The 26,067-nt window shown below is 39.6% G+C and overlaps 1 protein-coding gene across 3 annotated transcripts in view; it reads left to right on the top strand.

Moving 5' to 3' along the window:
• Positions 1-26,067, top strand: part of LOC131135613 (partitioning defective 3 homolog B) — a 138,202-nt gene that overhangs the window by 59,352 nt on the left and 52,783 nt on the right. For all 3 annotated transcript variants that reach the window (XM_078794993.1, XM_078794994.1, XM_078794995.1), the window contains 7 exons: positions 1,517-1,607; positions 1,699-1,811; positions 2,762-2,800; positions 12,893-13,102; positions 15,986-16,217; positions 23,912-24,016; positions 24,198-24,569. In XM_078794993.1, the coding sequence (XP_078651119.1) occupies positions 1,517-1,607; positions 1,699-1,811; positions 2,762-2,800; positions 12,893-13,102; positions 15,986-16,217; positions 23,912-24,016; positions 24,198-24,569 (1,162 nt within the window). The remainder of the gene's footprint in view (positions 1-1,516; positions 1,608-1,698; positions 1,812-2,761; positions 2,801-12,892; positions 13,103-15,985; positions 16,218-23,911; positions 24,017-24,197; positions 24,570-26,067) is intronic.

Here is a 26,067-nt window from a genome sequence, read left to right as displayed (position 1 = left end):
TTGCTAAGTGTGTGTGCTTCATGAGCTCAGTGTCAGTCCCTTAGCGAAGCATGCTGTAGAGGAGGAAAAAATGTTCCAAAATACAAGAGCTTGGAAAAAAAATGTGCATAAGAAGGGGGCATCTGCTATTGGAGCAAGCTCGGAATAATTTTTTACAGAACAAATGCCTTTTTCATATCAAAGAGTGGGAGGCAATGTGAACAGATTTGTGTGTGTGTGTGTGTGTGCGTGTGTGCACGTGCGTGCGAGGTGAAAAAAGAATGTGTTTTTGACAGTTGAGCTGATTAAGGTGCTGGCAGTGATGAGGATGACGACTTCTATGGAAAAAAGGAACGCTGAGTGGAAGATAAAATGATTCACGGAAGATCTGACAGGAGAAATAACAAGAAAATATCAGATTGTAAGACTACAACCAGAGACAGTAGGGTGGAGAGAGTAATGCAGATAAGACACTGCTGTTTCACTGCTCCAGTGTGTGCCGTCATTTGTGATGCATGCATTTGTGCACGTGCTCAGATAGGACACAATATGAGTACAGTGGAACCCGTTTATGTTGACAATCTGTATATGTGGACCAACTCATCAACTCATCCCGGTCCACATCACTGCACAGAACACATGAAGTGCATATACAATCCAATAATAAAACACTAAATACAATATTGAATTCAAACAGTCATAAAAAAAGAGAACATTTTCATACTTTTACCCCTGCAGTTGTCTTGCACATTGTGGGACATTGCACTACAGGTTTATTGGGGAGGAGGAAATCTCACTAATGGTAAAACTATGTTGGTTATCACCGTCCATTTAATAGGAGCAGATGGGTTTACATGTTCAAAGATACATATTTATCCTTCATAACGGTTGCCGTGTTTCAGCAGCTAAGACCGGGCATGCAGCCAATGTTGATTTCTCCACTGAGCCTCTTACCATGTCTAATTTCACTTTTTCTTTTTTTGTGTTCTGCATCAATGCTTTGGGCAACGTTAAGGATGATCTAAAGTCAATCTTTGACAAGACAAAAACTTACAAACTTGTGCTCTTTTGGAGTGGGCGTGGTCTATACGCCCCCTTTCCAGGCATGATCAATCAATACAATATACAATAGTGATGCTTGCCGGTTCGAGCAGTCCGAACAGAAGCTGTAGTAATTCTACACTTGATCCAACTTCCTTAAGACGTGTCACATCAAAATACATCCACTTCACTTCCTGGTGGAATGGATGAGATTACTACACATGCTCTGTGTAAAATATTAAATACTTGGGCACTGAAGAACAAAAATACAAATATGCACAGATTGAATAAAACATCAACAAAACTGCTGTAGGGTCAAACCTTTTATTATCACACATTGTTTGTATGTCAACATTTGCTTACCTGTGCATATTTTTGACTGTTTTTGATTTATTAATATATTTTTCAAAAGCTCTTATAGAATGATTCCTCCATATTCACTCCACAAAGTGACAAGTGATTAGCGTACCTTTTGAATGTGCTGCTTTCTTTCCAGGAACATCTTCTCACATGGATGACGAGGCAGAACAGAGTGGACATGACACAGAATCAAGAAGCTCTGCAAATTTCTCCTACCTACAGGACAGGTATCCTCATTTTAGGGGATACATTTTGCAGTCACAATTAACTTTGTTCCATTGAAATATGTTGTGATTTATGGCAATATTTGTATACCAGGGAAAGCCCAGCACATCAGTTTCCATCCCAATATGACAACCAGCAGCTGTTCCAGCATGTAAAAGCCTCCAAGAGTATGGACTTGGGCACGACTCCGAAACAGATGCACACTGGTGAGGATCGTTTATAGTTCACATTCTCTCCGTCTTTGCTGCATGCATCTTATGTTCAATATATGTAAATGTACATCATCTCACTTATGCATGACAGGTGTGTTTCTTTATAACGAACCCTCACACATATCACACTTATACAAAGATGGATACAGTTGTTGGAACCATTCACTGAAATGACTTGACTGATTTGAAAAAGTATTGTAAATGAACTAGTGACAAGCAATGTATAACTTTTACTATTATTATACTACTATTATTATTGAAAAAAATAATTAAATGAAACAGCCAGTTTCATTAAATAATTTAATGAAACTGGCTTGGACCTCTGTGTGGAGTTTGAAATGTGACTCTCAAGTGCGTATGTGTGTGTGCGCGCGTGCATGTTCGCGCACACACACAGTATCTGTGCGAGACCCGAAAGGATTTTCCAAAAAAGCAGTCTGCTGAAGTCATAAAAATTTGCCACAAGCTGATGTGGTGAAACACACACACGTACCAAAACACACACTTATAGGATTACATTTCAAGCTTGCTTTTGATTAGGAAAATATTTGCAGCGCACGGCCATTTACTGCTTGGTTTCTGTGGTTTCAGTTCCTATTTGGCGTTGTGCTACTTGCCAGTGTCAGCATTAGGCTTAAAAAAAATTTTCTAACAAAGTGGCCAGAATAATCTTCAAAAAAATGTTCATATAGGTGGAATGTAAACAAAGATAGACAAGGGGAAATTATGGAGGGAGAATAAAGTGAATGGTGAAAGGTTCAAAGAGAACGCTGACTGGAGTGAATAAAAGCATTAAATGACTTCAGTATAAGATGATTGGGTACAAAGGGGACTTTTGACTTTGGAAAATTGGATAAAGCCACTTAGTTTCAACTTTGTGTACTATGTACTGCATGTGTGAGGATTTTTAATGGAAGCATATGTGTTCTTTGTTGCAATTGCAGATGAGCGCACTGGCGGATCTATGGTTGGAAACACATCAGGTGAGGCAACCCTCCCTCCTGACTTTCACATAGACACACAAAACAACACAAAACCTCCAAACAAACTCTTTATTGCTATACAGGGTCAGGCAAAACGATCTGACACATTTGTAGGTTAAATAAAAGGCAAATAAAGCAAAGAAACAAAAAAGTGTTTTTATTTTGCAAAAGTACATATAATGCCATTCTGTTTCATGATGTTTTAAAAATGAAATCAGTTCTGGCGGTGCGAGGTCGGCCGGTTGATTTTGGTTTCTGTGAAGTTGGTAACCATAATAAGATGGTTTCCAGCTGCTACGGGATCACGTCTACCAAGATTGAAGTGCAAACAGAACGCTCGTTGTGTTGCCGTTACAGATTAGTTTGTTTTGATAAATGTTTCCACAATGAAAGCGCCATGCTCACCAGTCCAACTCATGGCAGCAACTGAAAAAGAAACCAAAAACAATGGCATTATAAAGAAACAAAGCAAAATGGCATTATATGTACTTTTCCAAAAGTACAAACTTTTTTGTTTCTTTACTTTATTTGCCTTTTATTTAACCTACAAATGTGTCAGATTATTTTGCCTGACCCTGAATATATTTATGGTGTCCCAACTCCTTTCAATCCCAAATACCACCGATCCATTTTGTTGCTTTGTTGCTGTACAAGGGATTTATTACCAAAAAAGGAGAAATTCCGCATTTGATCAAACTTATTTAAGATTTGTCTTATCAAAACATGATCCCTGCATACCATACGACTTTGAAATGTGATGTGAGCGTCCATTTCACTCAGCATAATGGGAACTTTAGTGATTTTAGCCATAAATTAGCTCATCATGGTTTCAGACAAAGGGTGAAAGCATGTGTAAAAAAGTAGCGGCTTATATTCAAGAATTTACTGTAATTATAGTTGCAAATCACTTACAGCAAACTCCAGTCAATTAATTATTAATTATGGCCATATAATACAAGTGCTTTGTATCCCTTACCGTACTTATTTTTTATCTCAAACTTTGGCGCTAAAGTGCCAAAAGCATGAAAAGATTCCAAGGGTTTCTCACACTAGTGGAATATCCACATTTTTTTTCAACAGTTCAATATGTGGAAAATGTTTGTCCTTGTAATCTCCCACATCTAATTTAAGCTACTTCAGTGTAAGAACACTCAACCTCACTCTGGTGTTGCGTATCATTCTTTCTGGAAACAACTCCAGCGATTTTCTGCATTCTGCCGTGTCTTCAGTTTTAAACATGTTGTTATTACTTTTTATTTAAAACTTGCATTACCATTAAAATAGGCCCGCCCGCACTCAGCGTTATGTGTATTCAGGAAACATGATGGAAAGAATGCTGACATATAATGTGCTTATAATACTAATAAAATAGGAATGGCTCTCTTCTAACTGCTGAGAATATGGGGTGGGGGGGTTGTTTCCTTTCTAGTCCGTTTCCCGGCATCGATTTGGAGCTGTCGTGGTACTTTGATTCAGAAGCATATTTTATGTTCAAAAAGTGGTCAAATGTGTTGTGGATACAGTATCGGTGTAGACGAGGCAGGGGACTAGATATATTGTTAATGTTCCCACCTAGAAAATGAGAAAAAAGTTCAAATGTCCTAGAAATGGTGACGTTATCCTGGAAAAAGCATTTATCCTCTCCCTGTCCTGAGAATGCAAACACGTGACGCTTCCAGCCAATCAAATTTGCATATTCAGTGCTTCCAATTGACTTTGTTGCTAGAATTAGCAAGTCACCAGTCCCCGCCCTCCCGTTAAGTTCTTATGTAGATCCATCCATCCATTTTCTATGCAGCTTATCCTCACGAGGGTCGCGGGGGTGCTGGAGCCTATCCCAGCTGTCTTTGGGCGAGAGGCAGGGGCCACCCTGGACTGGTCGCCAACCAATCACAGGGCACATATAAACAATGTGGGGGGAGAACCCACGCATGCACGGGAGAACATCCAAACTCATTCTCAAGTGGAGAATAGAACCCGAGTCTTCCTGATGTCCTGACTGTGTGGCCAACATGCTTCCTACTTCTTATTGATGTCGTATGACATCATAATTTGCTCTATGGCAGCTGAAAATGTCTTGGAGTCCTGGAAAATGATTCTGGGGAACCCTGCTTGTAGAAAATAAGGAATAAGGAATGAAACCTTGAAAATTCATAGATGTGACTAAGTGGGGGTAAGAATAAAAAACTCAACTCCTGTTAGAAGTTTACATCCGCTCATCATGGGAATGAATGCCATCAATTTTAATGGGCTATTGATTTATTGGAAGCAGTTATTTTAAAGGATGGCATGATTATCCAAGGTTAATGATTTCCAAACAAGACTCGGATGCACAATTTGAATGGATTTTTCCCGAAACGCTCTTGAAAGTCTTCTGCTGCGTTTTTGTGATTCGAGTGAATCAAGTACCTGATTCACTTCAGTATGTCACTCATAAGAATTGGAGTCAGCGAAGGGAATCAAATTTCCATTCATGGGAATGTTTTATTTCCCACAATGTTTTTTTCCCCTGCACAAACCTAAAAGAACATTTAGTCACACCTCTGAAATGTAACCTTTCCATATTGTGTTGTGATGATGGAAAGTCTTCATCATGCTGTGGAAAATGACCCACTGCCCATTATGTTGTAATTTAGTAGAATTTGAGATGGGGAGTGGCAGAAATGTCGGTCCTTATTCCATGTGACCATTTCTCTTTTATTATATTATAATGTAATATATTAGTAGTAGTAGTAGTAGCAGTAATGTGACATATGTATAGTTCACAAATATGGTACATCTCCCATCAACTTGGAGGTAAAATAATGCAATAGAAGAATCATTTATCAACCAAAACCTGTTCAACTGCAGATTGCCTCTTTTCTGAAGACGCCTTAAATAGGACAGAAGGCTCAACTGTGCCAAATTCAAATTGTATATTGCTGATGGAATAAAAAACAAGTGGTTACAGTTGTTTCTTTTTTCACCATCTTAATAAGAACAGCCCACAGCTGTGTGTGTGTGGGTAATGAGCATATGAATATGTGTACAAAGGTATTCATTTATGCATAAAAGGGGATTTTAAATATGTGTCAGAATGTTTTACCAGACATTCAAATAAAAAGTGGAACAGATTGGTTTTTTATGACCTTTTTACCCAACCGTTGTTATAAATAAATACTTGCAGCTTTAACATTCCATTTTTAATGTCTTCTTCACCAATTATTTCTCCGGCACCCACCACTCATGTCCTCACTCCTGCTCCTACTTGCCCCCACACAGTCGTTTTCTTGCCAACATCATCCAGGCTTCGAGGCTGACAATCAGGCAGAGGGGCTTAGACCCAACGAAATGTGTTTGTGTGCGATGCTGAGGGGGACTGGTACAGTCCATTGTCTGAATCTCTCCCCAGTGCAACTTTGACTTTGATGACAGTCGCATCCTGCCGAGACGCTGCCAAAGCCGTGTCTTCAGAGCGCCATGTCTCTGTATATCCCCCTGTCTCTGTCATTGTGTACCGCTCTCTTTTTCTGATTTGTCTTAGGTTACTTTGTCTTGCTGATTCTTTCTGACTTTGCTGTGGATTTAACCTGAAAGCCTCCTAGTTAAGCTAACATGCATTGATGTATTGATTTGTCACACAGAGAGAAAGCCAGACGTCCCTTTGGGTGTGTGCATGCGTACATCACTTGCAACCGCTGCACATTAGCTCTTCTCCACAGTCCTGAGTCGACAACTGTCTTATTACTGCTCTGCTCACTTTCCTGTGTGTTTACATTTGCGTCCGTTTCCCGACTGCGAGGTGTCTTCCTCAATCTGGCAAACACCATGACGTGTTTGTGTGGTTTCATGGCTTCTGCTTTGTATATGGAATGCCCCTTGACCCCACTCCATCTCCTCCTGTAAGCCAATAAAAGTGAGCTGTAATCAGTAGATGGTCAGTGCTGTCGTTTTCTGCTGGTACAGCCATTTATCTCCATCAGGCGCTACACACTTATCAATGACGTTGTGGTGTATCGTACATGCTATGATACTTGGGAGAGGCAGGCAATTTGTTTCTGTCCTGATTTTTCAGTAACTTCCCATATGATGGATTCATTTCCAAGAGCTTTGTTTGTTTGAGGATGCGTGGTTAGAGGAATTAGACATACTGCGGAAGACCGTAGTGGACATGTTGTACCACATATGTCTGTAATGAAAGGTTCTGTGTTAAACCCAAACATGTGTACTCAAGCTTAGAGTGACACTCCAAGAACCCAAGAATCCAAAGTAGGCTTACTGTTATTTTCTAATGACGAGTATTTCCCATAGTTCCCGTAGTTCCATTAGTTGCCATCGTCTCATAGTGAATCATAGCTGAATTTATGTTTTTGACCAAAATTTTAGCCCACATTTTGCTCTGGTTTATCTCTGTCTCGGTTATCCGACAATATTGCACATAACAAATATTGCGATATTAATAAAGATGTGGGCGGACAATATTCGCTTGTTTATTCAGGCATCGTTGTGTGTTTATGGCTCGCCTGAAATAAGGCTATTTATTACTTACGTCCTCTGGTTCTCTGAAAGCTTATGCCTCACACTCAAAGTTAACAATGAACTTGATTATGCTAAAAATAATGATTACGTAACATAATTAATTAAATAAATTACCACCATTAACTCATTTTTGGCAGCGTTAATAATAAGTCTCATTTCACAAGATGCTGCACAGGTGGTTAGCACGCATGCCACACAGCTAGGAGATCCGGGTTCGATTCCCCACTCGGGCATCTCTATGTTGAGTTTACTCCGGTTTCCTCCCCCATTCCAAAAACATGCTAGGTTAATTGGCGAATTGTCCATAGGTATGAATGTAGGTGGGAATGGTTGTGTGTCTATATGTGCCCTGTGATTGGCTGGCCACCATTCCATGGTGTACCCCGCCTGTCGCCCCAAGACAGCTGGGATAGGCTCAAGCACCCCCGCGACCCTCGTGAAGATAAGCAGCATCGAAAATGTATGGATTTCACAAGATGAGACAATTCACCAGATAAGACAAAATTTTAATGTTAAAAAGTATATTTCAAAGTATACAAAAATATGACACAATATTGCAATCTACTCATTTCATTTCTACTTGTTACACACTGGTACACACTGGTACACACTGGTATTGCGGTCCTGCCTCCACCCACCGAGACAAAAAGACTCTATGACTGACAAAAAGTCTCACTCCATTCATGCCCTTGTTCTATGGAAGAAAGCTGCCAAGGTGCTGAAACCAATGCAGAGTGATTGTTTGGAGGCGAGTGATGAGGAAAACATATTGCATATTGTCTATGACGATAAGTGCACTAGTCATTCGATGTAGCATTGTACATATTGGACTTTGCATCAGCGTGTGGAATGTGGCTGTTACTACATGCTCACAGCACGTACGTATATAAAACGATAAAACTTTGTTGTTTTTTTGAGGTGGAATAGGTGAATCCCTAGTGTGTGCATTGTGCTAGCAGGTCTTCACAATTGCGAATCCACAGAAAAGGGAAAGATGTGTGTTCATGTCTCACTAGGATTGCGGATGATGGGCAAATGTCCAGGTATCAAATGCACAACTTGTAACTGAGTGTAAGAGGTGTCTACTGAGAATGAATATGATGTGTGTGAAGAATTAGTGAAGCTTGTTCCACTGAATAACACTGAAGGTTGCATCAAAGAGCATCTTATGATCTTATGAAGCAGTGCTTTCCACCAGCAGAAAGAACAATTAACTCGTTTGTTGTCAAACCGGCTCCTGCAGATACAGAAATATGTCAGAAGGAAGAGGGTGCAGTCGGGTGGAGACCATTTTGAATTATAAAAAAAACAAATAATAATAAAGCCGGTTGCATACGCTGCAGTTCTGTATACCTACAAGACAGACTGGTGGTAAGTGAATGGACTGAGCTTCCCTGCCCTTTTATCAATCTTGTATTTCTCACCTGATCACTAATGGCTAGTTTGGTTTGGATGTGAAGAGGCTTAGTAGGGAGTCCCAGGCTTTGCAGCCACGTTGCTTCTTTCCAATGCAGTTAATGTGTAATTGTTGAGTCATTTTATTATGTCACAATATATTTTCTATTGTATATTCTGCCATTCATAATGAACACAACATATTTACCCATAATGAATACCATCAAACATTAAATGTGAAAATATGCAGTATTTTTCTTGTTTTTTTCAGTCTTTCATTGAGGCAGAGTCCGTCCTGAGTCGGTAGTGTATCACACAGGCCTCGGATATTTTTATATTCTTTCTGTGAGGGCTCTATCACCGATGGATGCAGTTGAGTTGTAGAAATCATTGAAGAAGATGAACAGAACTGTATCTCGTCATGTCATGCCCTCTTCATGTGTACAAATGGTCCTCAGGTTATGGAAGAGTTGTGTTCCTACAGCGTGTTGTAAGTTGAATTTTAGTTGACAGTCACTGCGCTGCACTGCATAGTTATTATTATTGTCACTTTTGTTTTTGCAATTTGAGAGAAATGACTACAATATCCGGGTTGACATTACAGTGTAATCTTTATCCTTAGTGATGATCAGGACAGTCGAGCGGTTGGACTGGAAACACAATTTTGTTTTATTTTGAAGTCTTCGATTTATTATTTATTTCCTCCATTTTCCTTTAATGTAGCCATGCCCATCTTCTCTTCTGTGTTTCTAACGCTCTGATTCTCTTTCTCTTTTTTTACCATCATCATAGTGTCTGTTTTTATTCCACCAATGGCCTCCCTTTCTAGAAAACCACTTGTTCTGCCTGTCTGCCTGCCTGCCTGCCTGTCTGGCTGTCTGTCTGCCAGCCAGCCAGCCAGCAAAAGCAGCTCAATTGTATTAGCTTACATTGGCACTGTTTTCGTTGATGACACAAATCCTGCATTGGACTTGAGACTGGGTACGTTTGTGTGGCTGTAAAATAGATTGGTTTGGGGTTTTCTGTGTTAATATCTTAAACCAGGGGTGTCCACAGTGCGGGAAAAACACAGCAAAAATGAAAAAAAAACAATCATCTGTAATTTTTTCCATCTGAAATATGGGGTAATAGCTATAAAAGCAATCTTCACTCGCTAAATGTACTGCAAAAAAGGTCAGTAAGGATAATTCATAATGCCGCCTACAGATTTTAATTGGCGACTCCAAATTTTATTTCTAAAATCACAAATACTTCAACTTGCTGATATAGTTAATCTTCAAACAGAGGAGAAATATGATCTCAGGGAAGAACTAAATTTGAAACACATATATGCTAGGACTACGTTAAAAAGCCATAGCATTTCAGTATGTGGAATCAAACTATGGAATGGATTGAGTAAGGACCTCAAACAATGCACAACAATGAGCCAATTCAAGAAATAATACAAGCAGTTGATGTTTGCTAAATACAAGGATGAAGAGTCTTGAACCAGTTATGATGTGCTATATATATCACTATATTGACACTTACTATGGTACCCATTATGTCATTGGATGGTCATATCACCTTGTACTTTGGTACGTGACAAAAATATATAAATAAATAAACTTAAACTATATTAGGAAAGCAGGAAGTGAACAAATGTAACAGTTACTGATTGTAAAAGTACCAGATGGAGGGGTAGGATTTAATAAGTTTTGCTTCTTCCTACTCCTTTTGGACATGTGGAACTGTGAACTGATTATGTGATGCACTCAATTGTAATCTGATGCATGTTCAAATGAAATAAAACCATTACCATCATTTTTATAAGCATAAAACACTTTTTAAGTGGGTTCCAGAACAAGTTAAGAATAAAGTCAAAACATTATGAAATAAAAGTCATAATTACAAGGAGATTTACAAGAAAACAGCTGTAATTAAATAAATAAAAGGGGTGGGGGGTACGAGAACAAACTGAATGTTTAAGTCCTATATGAGAAACAAGGTCAACAAAGTAAAGTTGTATTTTCCGGGAAAATTAGCCTCGTTGAATATTTACATGTGTTGGTTTACCAGATATCAAACCGGCCTTGCATCCTTTATTTTTCCATATGTGGTCCTCAGTGGAAAAAGCTTGGACACATAATATGTTAAACCTCAGTTATAATATCTCCCCAGTGGAGGCCTTCAACTTGGAACTGTACAGTTCATATAACAAGTCAAGTCAAATTTATTTATATAGCCCAAAGAAGCGCCCATACTTCTTTATGGCTCTCGGGATTGTCAGAAGGCCGGCGTGTTGGGAGCGTGTAGGTGTAGGTGCTGTCATTATATAAAACTGCCTTTCTAGTAGTAGTCCTGCACAAGATGTGAATGCGTGGAATTTACGTTTGCTGCAATTACTGTACTGTACACCTGCTTGTGGATTATTACTCCATTGAAAGGAGTTTCATAAAAGCATACGTAATCTTGGTTATAGTCAAATTATTATTTTCTCCAGGGTTCATTGTATGAAGTTGTCGGTTAGGTTTGTCATCTCAATGATGGTCTTTACTACTGCCGATTAACATTGCCAGTTGATACAGGCTTGGCACACAGGGAGAGAACCGGGTTTGGATAAAGATGTTGTCATTGGAAGGTTCAAACAGAGAGCAAGAACATTGCTAAACAAAGGCCTCAGAGCTGAAGGGCTCTAAATAACGTTAGACCATAGATTCCTGTGTTGGATTGGAGCCATTTACTCTAAATCTGCTTGGGATTTACGAGGGACTGAATTAGGTGACCTTTTATTGTGGCCATCCTAAAGCACACCCATGTACAGTAATGATGATGCTATTGCCGCAATAGATTGATTGTACATCCACATTAGTGTATATAAAATGGAGATTTTAACTCAAGCCAACTTAAAATGAGTATTTTCCACAGGAAGGCGGCTAATGGTTATATTGTCGTAGATGAACTTGATGGTTATTTTCCACATGAAATTCTAATTGTAGAATGAAGGTTGACATGATGTGTGCTGTGTTTATAGATGTGAGTGTCGGCAGGCACGGCCCTTGTCCATCTCTCATCTGAGCAGCCAGTGTACATTATGCATGCATACACTCTGTGTGCGTTCGTGGCAGTGTGGGTGGCCCAAAATTAATGCACCAGTCATGGTAGTCATCAGCGCTCTCATCTGAGGACAAAATACACACACATACGAACACAGCAAGACCAGTCATGTGTATAGGGAATCATTATCTTAAGTGATTCTGGTTTAGCGATCATGAATCAAAGTGGCATCGTATCGACAGTCCAGAGCCAGCAAAGAATTCAAAATGGGGGTGTGAGTGTGTGTGCATAATGTTAACCTGTACAAATGTATTTTGAGCTGGCAGCAAGCCGAGCCTGGCTCACCAATTTCCATTTTATTTCCTGTCCTCTGTGTCACCACATTCCCAAGGAATAAGTGAGGGTTTTTTTCCCCTTTGGGGTGTTACCCCTCCTTTTCTTTTTGTCCCGATGTGGTTATTATGTGCATGTTGAACCACAACAAAAAGCCCACGTTTTTTTCCAAAAAGCTGAAAATGACCATTTGATTCTGAAAAAAACTTTTTTATAGTGAATATTTGTACCTTTACCTCACAGTTTTATTCATCTTGATCACCTGTGCATCCCCCAAATGGTCCGCCTTCCCCAACCGCCCATCTCAGTGGCTTTGACATTTCTTCTCCTGCACCGCTTCCACTGTGTGCAGGAATGATGGATAGAGAACCCCTTAGAATAAAGCAAACACATTCATCACAAACTCAACAATGCCGTAGTAGACTAGATCACAGCTTTTGTTCCTGACTCTTGACTATGCTCTTTGAGGCGAAGAGCCAGCATCTACTGCTACCCCCCCCCCCCCCCAAAAAAAAATGACTGTAATCAACTCGATACAGAACACTTAGTGTTTGATATTTTGATATTTGACAACAGCAGTCATCTACTCAGCAAATCATAGATACTCTATAAAATGTTGGGATTTAAAAATGACTCATTTGTTAAAAAAACAAATAAAACACATACTAATACATAATATTTTTGGACATATGTGTGTGTCTGTGAATTGTACAATATGATGTATCCTAATGTAACTTGTTTGCATGTTGAAAATGATTTCAATAACCCACGTGTCTCATGTAAGTATTGTGTTTTATCACTGCCTATTAGTTCCATCGATCGCCATTGGACCCGGCCCTACTCTTGGCTTGAAAAAGTCCTGTTCGTTGGAGAGTCTGCAAACGGCCATGTCGGACAGAAAAAATGAACACCTACCTTTCCACCGTCCTCGCCCCAATATCGTCAGAGGAAGAGGTTGCAATGAGAGCTTCAGGGCAGCTATTGATAAATCCTATGATGGGCCACCTGAAGACGATGATGGTAGGTCTAATTTTCAGCTATGTTTGCTCATGCAGTCATTCATTGTTGATTGAGGTTTATTGCTTCCAGACCCAACCACGATAGGTGAATTTCTGGCAGAAGTAGGATTCAGTATTAATAATTTGATCATTTTTTAAGTTAGAGCATAGAAAACATGTTCTTCACTGACTAAATACAGCCTTTATCATTATTAGAGCCCTGTAGACATGAAATAACACCCCTATAGTCACCTTTACACTCCTATTATTTGTGTCCAGCACGTTGCTCAACTGTACTGTGCAGGCCACGGGATCACTGCAGGGATTAAATGTTTTCAAGCTAGCGAGCTGACTAGTTCGCCTTCAATTTATTTATTGTATCCTAAACTTAAATAAGGATTTAAAAAAGAGCAGTAAGGACAAATAAACCAAAAACATACCACTTCCACAAGGAATGGGAGGACTTCTTTACACTCTATCATGTTCGACATACCACGGCTGACTCCATGCAGCGTGATGGTTTACTGGCGTCTAGCGGCCACAATACGACATACTGTCTACCTTTGTCTTTCAGTATTCTTTGACTAATTATTCGCCATAGTCAATTACATCATCATGTTTAAGTCAATTAATTTTCTGGAAAAAAAAATGTGATAAGGAAGGACTTCTGCATACAGTTGCACTCATCTACTGAACATTTTTGAAGTGGATTCATGATTACCTGATTTATGGATGCGTAGAGCACAAAGATGCTTTCAGTGTGTCAAGGGACCTGACTGGTCACTGACGGCTAGTGACTGCTTTGGAGGAGGTGGACCTCACTCCTCACTCTGGTGGAGGTGGACCTCACTCCATGAGGACGGTTTTGCATTGACAACTGCAGAACAGACTTTTAAGTGCAAATACTAGAAATACCAGAAGACTTCCCTATGACGTTAAAAACAGTCGCTCGATTTGTCACTGGTCGGTTTGGAGAAAATATGTTGCCAAGAGGGTTTTGAATTTTGCCAGCTTTAGGGACAAAGTCCCCACAAAGTCGCCAAGTTGGCCACATTGGACGTAAGCGCAGAAATGTAATGAATGAATATATGTGAGGCATATTCAACCTTCTTCCTGTTGCGGACCAAACGCAATTGAAGAAAGAGAGTACAGGTGCTGAATCTAATAAGTCCAACAGTCACTTTTATTGCAAAGGTTGAACCCAAAATTGGAGAAGAATGTGAAGTTGGCGATAAACATTTTTAGCTATCAGTTACTGATGGATCGAGGACAGAACCGTTTTTCAAAGCATTCTAAATGTTCATTACAACATTATAGAAGCTTTACACTTACTTTCTGCCATTATGCTTTAAAACAAATACTTTTCTTGGGTTTTGACGAGCATGTTACGTGTCCAACACAATTACAACTTGCCAGACATTTCTTCCTGCCTCTCCTTTCCTCTCCAGTTCCATGCTGACTGGTCCATTCTGCTTTCATCCATGTGCAAATGGCCTACAAAAACAGGATTTTTACCAGAACCCCACCACAGTATGAAGCAATGCAGTGCATTGCCCTTCAACATTTGATTTAATATTTAGTCAGGCTTTGGCATTAAATATTTATTCAGCAGCTAAATACTCTCTGCTTGGTTTGCTTCACTGAGAGGTGTGGCCCAATTCCCAGTAGTGTTATTAGCAGCAAACTCTTATCAGTCACCACCAGAGTAATGAGATTGCCTTTTTCAGATCACTACACTACACACAGGATGGGACTAATAGGGCATGTCAACACCACGCACACGCACTGGCCATGTCTGTCACCATCGTTCTAATTGTTCAAACCTTTTTGGAAGCTGCTGTTAATTGACAAAGAACAGTTCTCCCAAGTGCCCTAACAGTGACATTGTTGGAAAGTTTGGTAAATACTGTACCTATGACGGACGATTAGAAATCCAAACACCGCTCATTTCTTACAACTGATTACTGATTATATTTAATAATGCGTATTGATTCATGTTCCATTTTTCCATGTTGGATGGCTGAACACACATACTATATGCAAGATATACATAGCAATGAAGAACAGATATGAAAGGACTTCCTTCATCATAGTCACCCCTCATTTATGTTTACTTCTGTAAACACAAGGAAATGCGAGTGATGTGCGATTGCGCATGCACGTCACTTCCCAGACGCTCTGCGTTTATATTTACGTCACATTTGTTTGGTCATGTGAACGACAACATAAAAAAAAATCTGATTTCCAAAATTAGAATTGTGCATCAATGTAGCCTAAGAGCGCTGTAGACAGGATATAACACCCCTATAGTCACACAATATAGAAGACATAGGAAGCGAAAATAAGATAAAATAGACATAAATAAGAAAAGACAAACTTCCTGGTGGCTGTTTCATAATAAATGTAACGTTACTGACACCCAGACCAATGTAGACTCCTACTCTACTGCCACTGTTTGTGGTTGAGGGGACACTCACGATGCACTTCCCAGGCCCCGTTTCTTAAAGGGGCACATGAGGCATAGATACTGCATTACACTTCCTGATACGTTTTTTGAATGGCCTTATATTTGCATTTTTGTTAATTTTGCCATTTGTATGCTTAATTTATGCCATGATTATGTACAATTTGCTTAAATATGCATTTTTTTTACCAGACAAATTGAACCTGTAATCATTTGTTAATTAATATTTGTATTAAAAGTAGCCATGTTCGAACCACAATGTAACGAGGGACTATATATTGATTTATATGATTCTATTGCATATTCATTACACACTTGGATGTCTGTATGCTCTGACTTAAACCGGCTTAATGTCATGTATTTTACAGGTTCCAAATGACCCATTATATTATTAGAAACATGCCAATGCAGCTTGGCTTATTTACTATCTTTGCTTTTTAGATGCATCAGAGCAAAGTTCAGGACGGGAAACGCCAGCAAGCAGCTCCTCGCGCCAAGGAGCTGTGGATCCGGTGGAGGAAAAACCAAAAGCAGACAAGAAAAAGAAAGTGAAAATAAAGAAGAAGGATAAGAACAAAGGCAAGGCAAAAGAAAAGGAAAAAGAGAAGAAAAAATCAGAGGAGTCAGAGGAGACAGAAAAGAAGTCTAAGAAAATAGGCTTCGGCCTGCTGAGGTAATTCTATTTTTGCCTTTTTCCTCGTCTTTGGTAATGGTCGCAATAATGTTTTTCACTGGGGGCGGGCTTAGAAAGATAGCAGTATCAAACTTTTAAAAGTCCTGCCCACTGTAATTCCCATTCTGTGTCAGCATTTCTACACCTACACCACGTTTTTTTATGTATTTTCCAATCTTTAGAAATCAGAATGCTCCGAGTGAAACCAGGAGAGCTTGCACTGTTACTTCCATTGCGCAAGCTTCTGTGTGAAAAGTCCTTTAATAGGTTCTACCCTCAAAATAGTCCAAACATAAATACTTGAGTTTATCCATCCACCCATTTTTTTCTACCACTAATCCTCACCAGGGTCGCGGGCATGCTGGAGCCTATCCCAGCTGTGTTAGGGTGAGAGGCGGGGTCCACCCTGGACTGGTCGTACTTGAGTTGAACAATCCTTAAATGGCAGTATGGGATAGAGCATTAGCGCCCTGTAGGCATTGTTATTAACATGCACATGTTCTATAAACCAGGGGTGCATTTGCTATCAAACATTATCGATATTCATTATAGAATTGCGGTACCAAGAGCGAATCAGGAGGGGAGTGTGATCTACAAAGTGACCTTTACGAGATCAACCCAAGTTACTTTGGTGATCTACTGGTAGCTTGGAAAGGATGTAATGGGCACCCCTGCAAAGAATGTTGTTTTATTAATTTAATATACCCTGTCATAAGCTTGCAACTACCATATGCTCCTCATCTACAATGTCACAAAGCACATGTGCTCATTATCTAAGGTGCCACAATCACATAATATTAGATTGTCTGGTAAAATGATATGTTACTACTTCCCTTTCAGTCAGTACGCATAAACAAGCACACTGTGCTCACCCTATGCACATCTCTTTTTCGTCTTCTTGGAGAAACACTATCACATGTTCACAGGCACACAAAAGACCCCTCTTAGTGCTGCCCCAATTTCTTTAAGAGGTGCTTAAAATGATCTGTCAGAGCTATTTGGTGTGATTAACCCAAACACTATGGTATGTCAGTGTGAGAGGGAGCATACAGTAGGCACACACAGCGTAATCTTTCTATGAACAATGTGGACCTTATACTTGAATTAGAACCTGATATCAGCTCCTAGTTGTTTTTACAACTGACTTGAGATTTCACATGACCATTACGTTGATACACATCTGTAGAAAAGCATGCTCCTGAGAATTGAAGTCTAAATTACTGTTACTTTGAAAACCATACTTAAAAGGACGTCCTTGTGATTTCAAGGTTGCATTGTACCACACTGATTATATCTTAGAATTGCTGTTTTTATTGAAATATTTGCCACTATTATGCTCTAATAACATCAACTTGATACTGCCAGTGCTGTAGAAACTTTTTTGTGGGTCATTGCGATTTTTTCCTTTGATCCTTGGTTTCAGCTTGACGTCATGAAAAGATAGCCGGGAATTCTCTTGAAGGATTTTTTGGTAGACAAAGAATCCATGGTTCTTTTTACCACAGCAAGTCTTCCAAGTCCTGAAGCAGCAAAACAGCCCCAGACCATCACACTACCACCACCATATTTTACTGTTCATAGCATTGTTTTTTTTTTTTTATGTGGCATTATTCTTACGGCAGATGTCATGGGTACGCACATAATTAATGATTCGAGTCATCACAGCAAGTCTTCTGCGTCCTGAAGCAACAAAACAGCCCTAGTGAGTAAAGTACAAAAGAGTACAAAAGGTCTCTGGGACCATCAAGATGCATTCTGGCAAAATTGAGACAATTTAATGAATGTTCTTTTTGTTCAGCGGTAGTGTTTGTCTTGGAAACCTGTCATGCAAATTGTTTTTGCCCAATCCTAACTGAGGCAAGTGAGGCCTGTAGTTGTTTGGAAGCTTTAGAATCTTTAGAAATGGCTCCATAACCTTTTCCAGACTAATAATCTCAATTATTCGAGTTAAGTTATATATTTAATGTGGAATAGTTTAATCACTTTTTCTAACAGGGCCCAGTAGGTTTGGATTTTTTTTCCATTTAAACATGCATTTTGTTCAGTTGTAATGTTCTTGACTAATATTTGATCATCTGAACTGTGGCCAAAAAAACCTAAAATTATATCAGGAAGGGGGCAAACACTTTCAATTTCACTCAAAATCCCAAATTTGGAACTTTGTTTGCACACTGCTGAGCTACTGTCGATGATGATGTCGTTGCATCTGATTGTAAAAGATGCAAAAATGATAGCAAGCCTGTATAGTTAAAAAACTGAGGTGAATTTTGGTTTGTTGCACATTTACTGATATTTTTAGCCTCTTAGATTAAATCACATTTGTTGTCATGGTGCATTTTCATGGCGTCTTAATTGCAGCACACTGATAATATCAGCCTTCATCTTCCTTTCATTTTTACAGCCATATTTCTACAACCTTTTGCTCTCCACTCCTGCAGCCCAATAATCTTTGTATCATTCAAAATGTTCCTCTCTTTCTTTTCCCTTGTGCCTCAGCCCCCATCTGCATTTGATTGCATTTAATGGCGAGAGACTAAGAGGGCAAATTGGTGCTACTCAGAGTTCCAGCTAGGCTCTGATTTGTCTCATTCGTCTGAGGACAAAATGTATACACCAATAATAGTGTGGATTCAGTATGGGTATAGTATATTCCTAATGCATCTGGGTATTAATATTAAGGGGCAGCACGGTTCAGGTGGGAGACTGGTTGTCTCCCCAAACTGACAGTTTGATCATGTTAAGGCATTATTGGTCACTGAACCCCCTATTGCTGCTGACGCTGGTAAAGCTGGTGACCTAACGCAATACAGAAAGGAAAGTCTAGCCATTTACCATTTAATCAGTGTGAACACTTTTTCCTGCATTTCCCCTTTCTCCCAATGCACCATCTGAAAAGACAAATAATTCTCTGTGGAGTTTGAAAAGGGTCTTCCCAAATAATTCCCAAATTGCCCGAAAGAATGAATGCAATTCCGTTTTAATTCCCATGAAGTCATGTAGATGAAAGTGGACAGCTGGCTCTGTCAACTAGATGGCTGCCATCTGCCAATCATTTATGTGTGAGCAAGAAAGGGAGAGTGGAGACACTCAAACCAAACAAAAAAGAACATGCAGAGTTAAAATGATAAAAATACATTTGAGAAAATATGCAAGGATCATGAATATTGATGCCGTGATTGGTCACAGAGTCAGATGGTCGTCACATCGTTGGCACTTGGTCAGCGTGAATCGTTTGAGTGCGTATGTGCTGTGTGTGTATATGCGTACCCTAATGTTCTGCAGCTGTGTGTGCACTTCCTTCTTTCTCTCTTTCTCCACACTTCACTCTCGCCAGCTGGTCCAAATGTGACACCTCTGGTAGACTTAAAATGTTCCATCGCTGAGGCTGTTATCCAGTCGGAACAGTGGGCCCATTAAGACTGACTAGCTCCTTTGTGGGGCGGAGGAGCTTGTTTTCTTGCATGTGTGATACTCCACAAGTATTTAGACAGTGATGGTTGAAATGATGTGATTTTCAGGCCCTGAACATGTACGTATTCACATGAAATGACTGCAAATACTGAACCTATCCACCGGTCAGAGGCAGGGTGAACCCTGGACTGGTCACTCAACTGTATAGACAACAATCCATTCACAATTTAGAGAGTCCTATTACGTATACTGTACACAGAGATATTCCAACAGAGATCCAAACCTGGATCCCGTGCTTCCCACCGCTCTGCCCCTTAAAAGTCAGGATACACATGAATCACATGCTGATTGTTGTGATGTATAAAAAAAAACCTCATCCACTGCCCAAATACTTCTGGACCTAATTGTATCTGAGTAAGAAGGAACTAGTAATAAAATCAATTAACCAAAAAAGATACAGTGGAACCTTGGTTAGTGTACAGCCCTGGTTAGCATGTTTTTTTGGGTTGACGTATCGTTTTGCCTCGGTTTTTGTTCATTTCCAGTTATCATACATTAGTCCATGTCTTGTCACATTATTAAACAATGTGTGAGCCAAACTGTGTTCTTCATGTATTTTTATCACAAAACACCCTTGTTACTAACCTATTTGCTTGTTCGAGGTACATATTTATGTCGCTGGTTTGTGATGTCATCAGCGGTTGAGTCAGTGCCTCATTGCTAACTAACAAAGTTATGCCACAAGCCTGTGGTTTTATTTTGATGAAGAAAGTGACAAAAAATCGTTAAATAAAACCAAACAACTCCTAGCAAAACAAAAAAGGTGGTGTCTTCACGTCTTCAATCCAAGTAAAAGTGACGTTAAATGTTCATTTACCCCCTTCATGCTTTGAAGTATTGTCAGCATCTAAAACTATTAAAAAAATGTGTTTTGCGTTAATCTTTTTAGCTTTCTGGAACAGAATAATTGGATTTACATAATTTCTAAGGGGAAAAATGTATTTGGTTAGAATACATTTCAATTAGAGCCGGACCTTCTGGAATGGAGTAATGATGCTAACCAAGGTTCCACCGTTAATTGATTCCAGACCTGACCGTGATAAACCTGATACCGTGATACCTTCTGTATAGAATATATATATTTTTTTCTGTATAAAATATTTTTGAAGTTATGGCATAGAAATCCTGTTATTGATCTTGTAAATACGATGGCATGACATATTTTTAGAAATGCTTCATTTGGCCAAAGAATAGGTTGAATTTACTTAAATATGCGGATTTGTAGACCAAAGATAGGTCATATTCAACCACAGAACAACAAGATTTAGTATTAAAATATATCAAACATATTAATATGTTTGAAGAACCTAGATAGAGTTAAGCCGCAGAATTAGACCCTGCATGTAGTAATGTACGACTGTATATAGTATTTATACGATACCACAATATGAAATAACAAACCTATTCAATCCAGGCCCAAGTACTGAACTGGTTTATTATGCATTCTTCTGACCAGACTTTTAGTTTTATAATTAGAGAGAACATGCTCGAAATGGGCGGAAGGACACCCCAGCTGCCAATCAAACAATGTGACAGGAAGTCATTGGCGTGTCACTGACTGCTGTCATGCCTGCCAATCAGCAGTGTCCTTATGCGTGTGTGTATTTTGCGGGCCGCATTCGTTTGTCACAGTTGCACAATGTCAGTCAGTGATTTCCACAAGGGGTTGCATGCAGGGAGGTGGCAAAGGGAAAGGTGACAGAAGAGCAGCAGAATAGAAATATGATGCACTTTATTTTCTACTTGCGTGTGTACCTTCCCTTCTTGGCTATGCTACTTCCACCAAGCAGTACAATGTGCTTCAATTTGCCATGAATAGCCACACCAGCAGACGCTAAAATTGTTACTCTAATACATGTTAATGTCGAAAACATGTCGCTGCCTTTGGCACAAGGAGCGAAAGCAAAAATATAGCAGTTTGTGGCTATGTGCTTTGATGACATATAGAGTAAATTCCCCAAGATATTTGGAATTATGACAGTTTACACACTGTAAAGCAGTTCAATTATAGAAGTAACCCTTGGGGGAGCTGGTTTGGAGTGATGGAGTAATGCTTTTTACTGCATTTTGTGTTACAATCAATAAGGAATTGAAGACTGCAGCACACATACTGGTTCATATTGTGTACTTTACAGCTTGTGAACAAATCAACCATTAAAAACCCCCACTTTTTCTGCTACCGGTCAAGCCCACTAAATGACTTTCCACACCAAACCTTCTCTTACACCGATGGTATCTTTCACAACCTGTGTACATAATTATGATGAAGTCATTCACACATGCAAATGAGTGATGATAAAGAATGTAGTGTGAGGTCATGAATATTCACAAGTCATCCTTCTGTTCCCACTAATGATAGCAGGAGCTGTTGCATCCATCCGACTGGCTGCATGTCAGCTGGTCTTTGCAAAGGCACTATTCCTGTAAACAATGGCTATGGTGGTGTTAATCCACATGTGTCACTGCAGCCACACAAGGCCACATACCTTATTTACCCTGTCTAATATTATTTTCCAAGTGGTTGGGTTTTACAGTTATTGAGTTTACTACACACATTTAAAAAGGTTGAGACAACTGAACATTTCGGGAAACGCATTAACTAAAGGCAGAAATGAACATGGATTGTTAATAAGTTGCTATATTTATTGTTTTTTAACCAGCTACATGTGTACAGTGTATGTGTATAAGTGATTAGTTCGTTATTAGTTTTTACTATCAACTCTTCCAGTTTTTTCTTACTTACTTATTTTTTACAATGTGTCATTCACAGGCCCATTAAAAATACGGTCCAGGAATGGGCCGCGGGCCACACTTTGGACATCCCTGGTTTACAAGGGTTGAGGTGTGTTTGGCAGCAAGCCTGTCATGGGGATTACACAGTCTGTAGCTTCTGGTGTGCATTGCGTGGTAATTCTGAGCTGCATTTACGTCACAGAGTCTTTCCTGTAGAATCTTTCCTGCAACGATCCTCGATGGTGTATCCATTTGATGACAAAGCCTCCAGAAGTGACTGCTTGCCTGCGGAAGTTCCTCTTACACTAAAAGTGCGACATTGTGTCTGCGTGCTCCCAAATCCGCCACATACGTTTCCCCAAATTTCCCTACTATGTACAGTGGCTGTGATGTGCAAAACACTTATGTACATGAACAAAGGGCAAACAAATTAGCATTTAAGAAAAGTAACACAAGCCCAAATTAAATTAACATTTCAGAAAACAGTGTCACGATCCTCAAGTTAGCCTGTGTGACAGTTTAATTGTTTTCCGCTTCTATGCCTTAGTTCCTGTTTTATGCTCTTATTGTGGTAATGTTTCCTGTTTGCCCTGGGTTTTGTCCGCCTGCTTTGCTTTTCCCTTTTCACACGCATTTAGTGTTTAGTTCAGGTGCGTGCACCTTAGTTTGTTGTTGTATTGTTTGTTGTAGCTCCCCATGCTGCTCCAACTGTCTTCGCTCGTGTCCTGCTGCTGTATATCAGCCATAATCATAAAAGTAAACTTTTTATCTGCACTTGGGTCTCCTGCTTTCTGCATACTGGGGTTGTGTCACAATGCCAAAGCCAAGACGTAACAAACAGATTAGCAAAAGGCAAAACAAATATACATTTCAGAAAATACATCAAATAAGATTTGAGTAAAAAAAACACAACAAAAGACTAAACAAATTATCATCACCCAAACCATAATAACCATTGTATCGCCAGACAATTCTGTGTATCGTTAAAGTATGTGAAAGAGATGTGTAACAAGTCACACCGCCAGCAAGAACACCCCTAGACATGTCAAAAGCATTATTTTTATCGTCTCTATTCATGACGTCTGAAACAGATAAGCTTCCACCGCTGTTTGAGCGCCTCATGTTTAACTATTTCATGTCTTTATTCAACACTCCATGCACACTCACACGTTTTAAGTAAATCATTTCAAAGACACGCACCGTTATTGGCCTCCATTTCTGTCAATCTTGTCTTTCATAAATTCCCTTTCTGATATGTGTGATTGTAACTTATTTTGTCTTTGACTTTTGGGTATTTTAAGGCCCTTAAGGCGTCATGCTTGGTTTAAGAGTTCAAGAACTGGATAAGTGTATGTCATTGTGCATTGGAGAAGTTCTGGTGATCACAGTGTTAGTTTTTACCTGGAATCTATCTCATGATTTAGGTTCACAGATATCTTATGATATATCAGATGTCCCATTCACTTCATCAATTACTGTGATCTGCACAGATTTGGAAAGAAAAAAGAGGACAGGAAGGAGGCCAAGGCAGATTTGCAGAAGTCTGACATCCTGAGTCATGTGGAATTGGAACGGATGAAAGAAGAGCGAGAGAGGTGAGAAAGCGTTCTTTTCCATCATCTTTTGTCTTGAATGCAAATAATTAAGCTCGGGTCATTGACGCCATAGCTAATTTTTCATTGCTTCTGGCCTCCTCATACCTGTCACATACACCACAAACTCTCTTTACAACTTTCCAAATGTTGTGAAACTGAAGCTGTTCTGTCTACCTATCAGAAACGAAGCTGTCCATCCCGAGCTGTGTGAGCAAGACTACCAAGGCCAGCAAGTTGAAGGTGGCAGATCTACATATCCAGATGTTGAAGATGATGACGCAGACCCCAATTATGCCCGAATACAGTCCTTTAAGGATCGTGATATGGTTTCACCACCACAGCTTCAGTCCTTTTCACATAGTATAGCTCAGCATGGCCATGTCAGGACCCCTTCTCCCCAAATCGCACCAAGCTTTCAGGGGCCGACCAATCGTGGTAATGACCCCGGAGTCATACCTGATGAAGACCACTTTGACGGACTTTATGCAAAGGTCAACAAACCAAAAGGAGCTGGGACTGCATCAGCGACTGTGTCTACAACTTCTAATGATAGGTAAGGACCATACTTAATGTACCTTACTGTAGGTCATTGACTTGTTAACCAAATTGCAGCACAACAAACCATGTGAGATAGATCTCTTTCGTCATCGGTTGGCAGTAACCACATGAATGTAACTTATTTTGTCATCACATCATTTTGGGAATGGTTGTTTGTCTATATGTGCCTTGTGATTGGCTGGCCACCAGTCCAGGGTGTACCCCGCCTTTCGCCCCAAGACATACCCCCTCGACCCAAGTGAGGATAAGTGGCATAGAAAATGGATGGATGGATGGGTAATGTTTATGTTCAGAACTCCGGTGTTCGTTCAGCATACGTAGGTGCATTATAATGGATATTGAGCACTGCTGTTGACGGGTTATGGATGGCAATTGCATTTAAAAAGTGTCAGATTCTGTGTCCATGTCCGGACATAACAACATGCTATTTGCACAATATAATCCTTTAACAACTTGTTGCAGGTGTCTGAGTCTGGATACCGAAATGGATACCTGGATACTTACATACGGTGCCGATAGCCACTTAGTTTGTCGTTCTGTTACTCCCATTTATGTTGAAATAACAATACCCAGTTTCGGTTAAAACATCCCAACATAAAATTGCCCTCTTTTTGACAACTATCATAGCCTTTGTGGAATACACTACAGGCTACATGACTGGGTAACTGCAAAGGTAATTTGGGAGCACATTATTCTCCTGACAATGAAGAATATGTGCTGCTATCAGAAAACATAGCAAATATCTAAACCAGGAGTCCTCACACTTTTAAAACGACCCCAAAATCTACCTCCTACTATGAATGTAGAACATATACTATATTGACTGACAATTTGTCCATAGATATGAATGTGGGTGCAAATGGTTGTTTGTCTATATGTGCCCTGTGATTGGCTGGCCACCAGTCCAGGGTGTACCCCGCCTCTTGCCCCAAGACAGCTGGGATAGGCTCCAGCACCCCCACGACCCTTGTGAGGATAAGCGGTAGAAAATGGATGAATAAATGAATAAATATGAGTATTTATGTATATCAGGGATTCTAGTTACTAGTCGACATGATCTCTCCCTTACATATACAAACATATACAGACAATATAATCAGTAAACTTTGAAATTACTATACTAAATAGTAATTGTTAGTATTTTACATTCACACAATTCATTAGACACACAGTTCATGTATTATGTCCAGTTAGTTTTTACGATCAAACATCACCGATACATAATCATTGAAAATGATTATGCAAGACTGCATCAAAGTCAAAGTCAAGGCAGCATACTAAAATGGTTTCAGCAATGGCCACATTTTCCAAATTATCACAATAATAATAGTTTAAGAAACGAAAGTGCACAGCAGTGTGAAAGAGAATGCTACACAAGCAAAGCATGTTGCTCTTGTGAAGATTTTGAACAGCAATGTGATTTTTTTGGCCCTGTTTCTACAGGACACGCACACACACACACACACACTGGTGGAGCTATGTCAAACAGTCAA

This window comes from Doryrhamphus excisus, linkage group LG12 (assembly GCF_037039965.1).
Source record: "Doryrhamphus excisus strain RoL-2023G ecotype Guam linkage group LG12, RoL_Dexc_Guam_v1.1, whole genome shotgun sequence".
Lineage (NCBI taxonomy): Eukaryota > Metazoa > Chordata > Actinopteri > Syngnathiformes > Syngnathidae > Doryrhamphus > Doryrhamphus excisus.
This window is presented reverse-complemented; position numbering and strand designations above follow the sequence as displayed.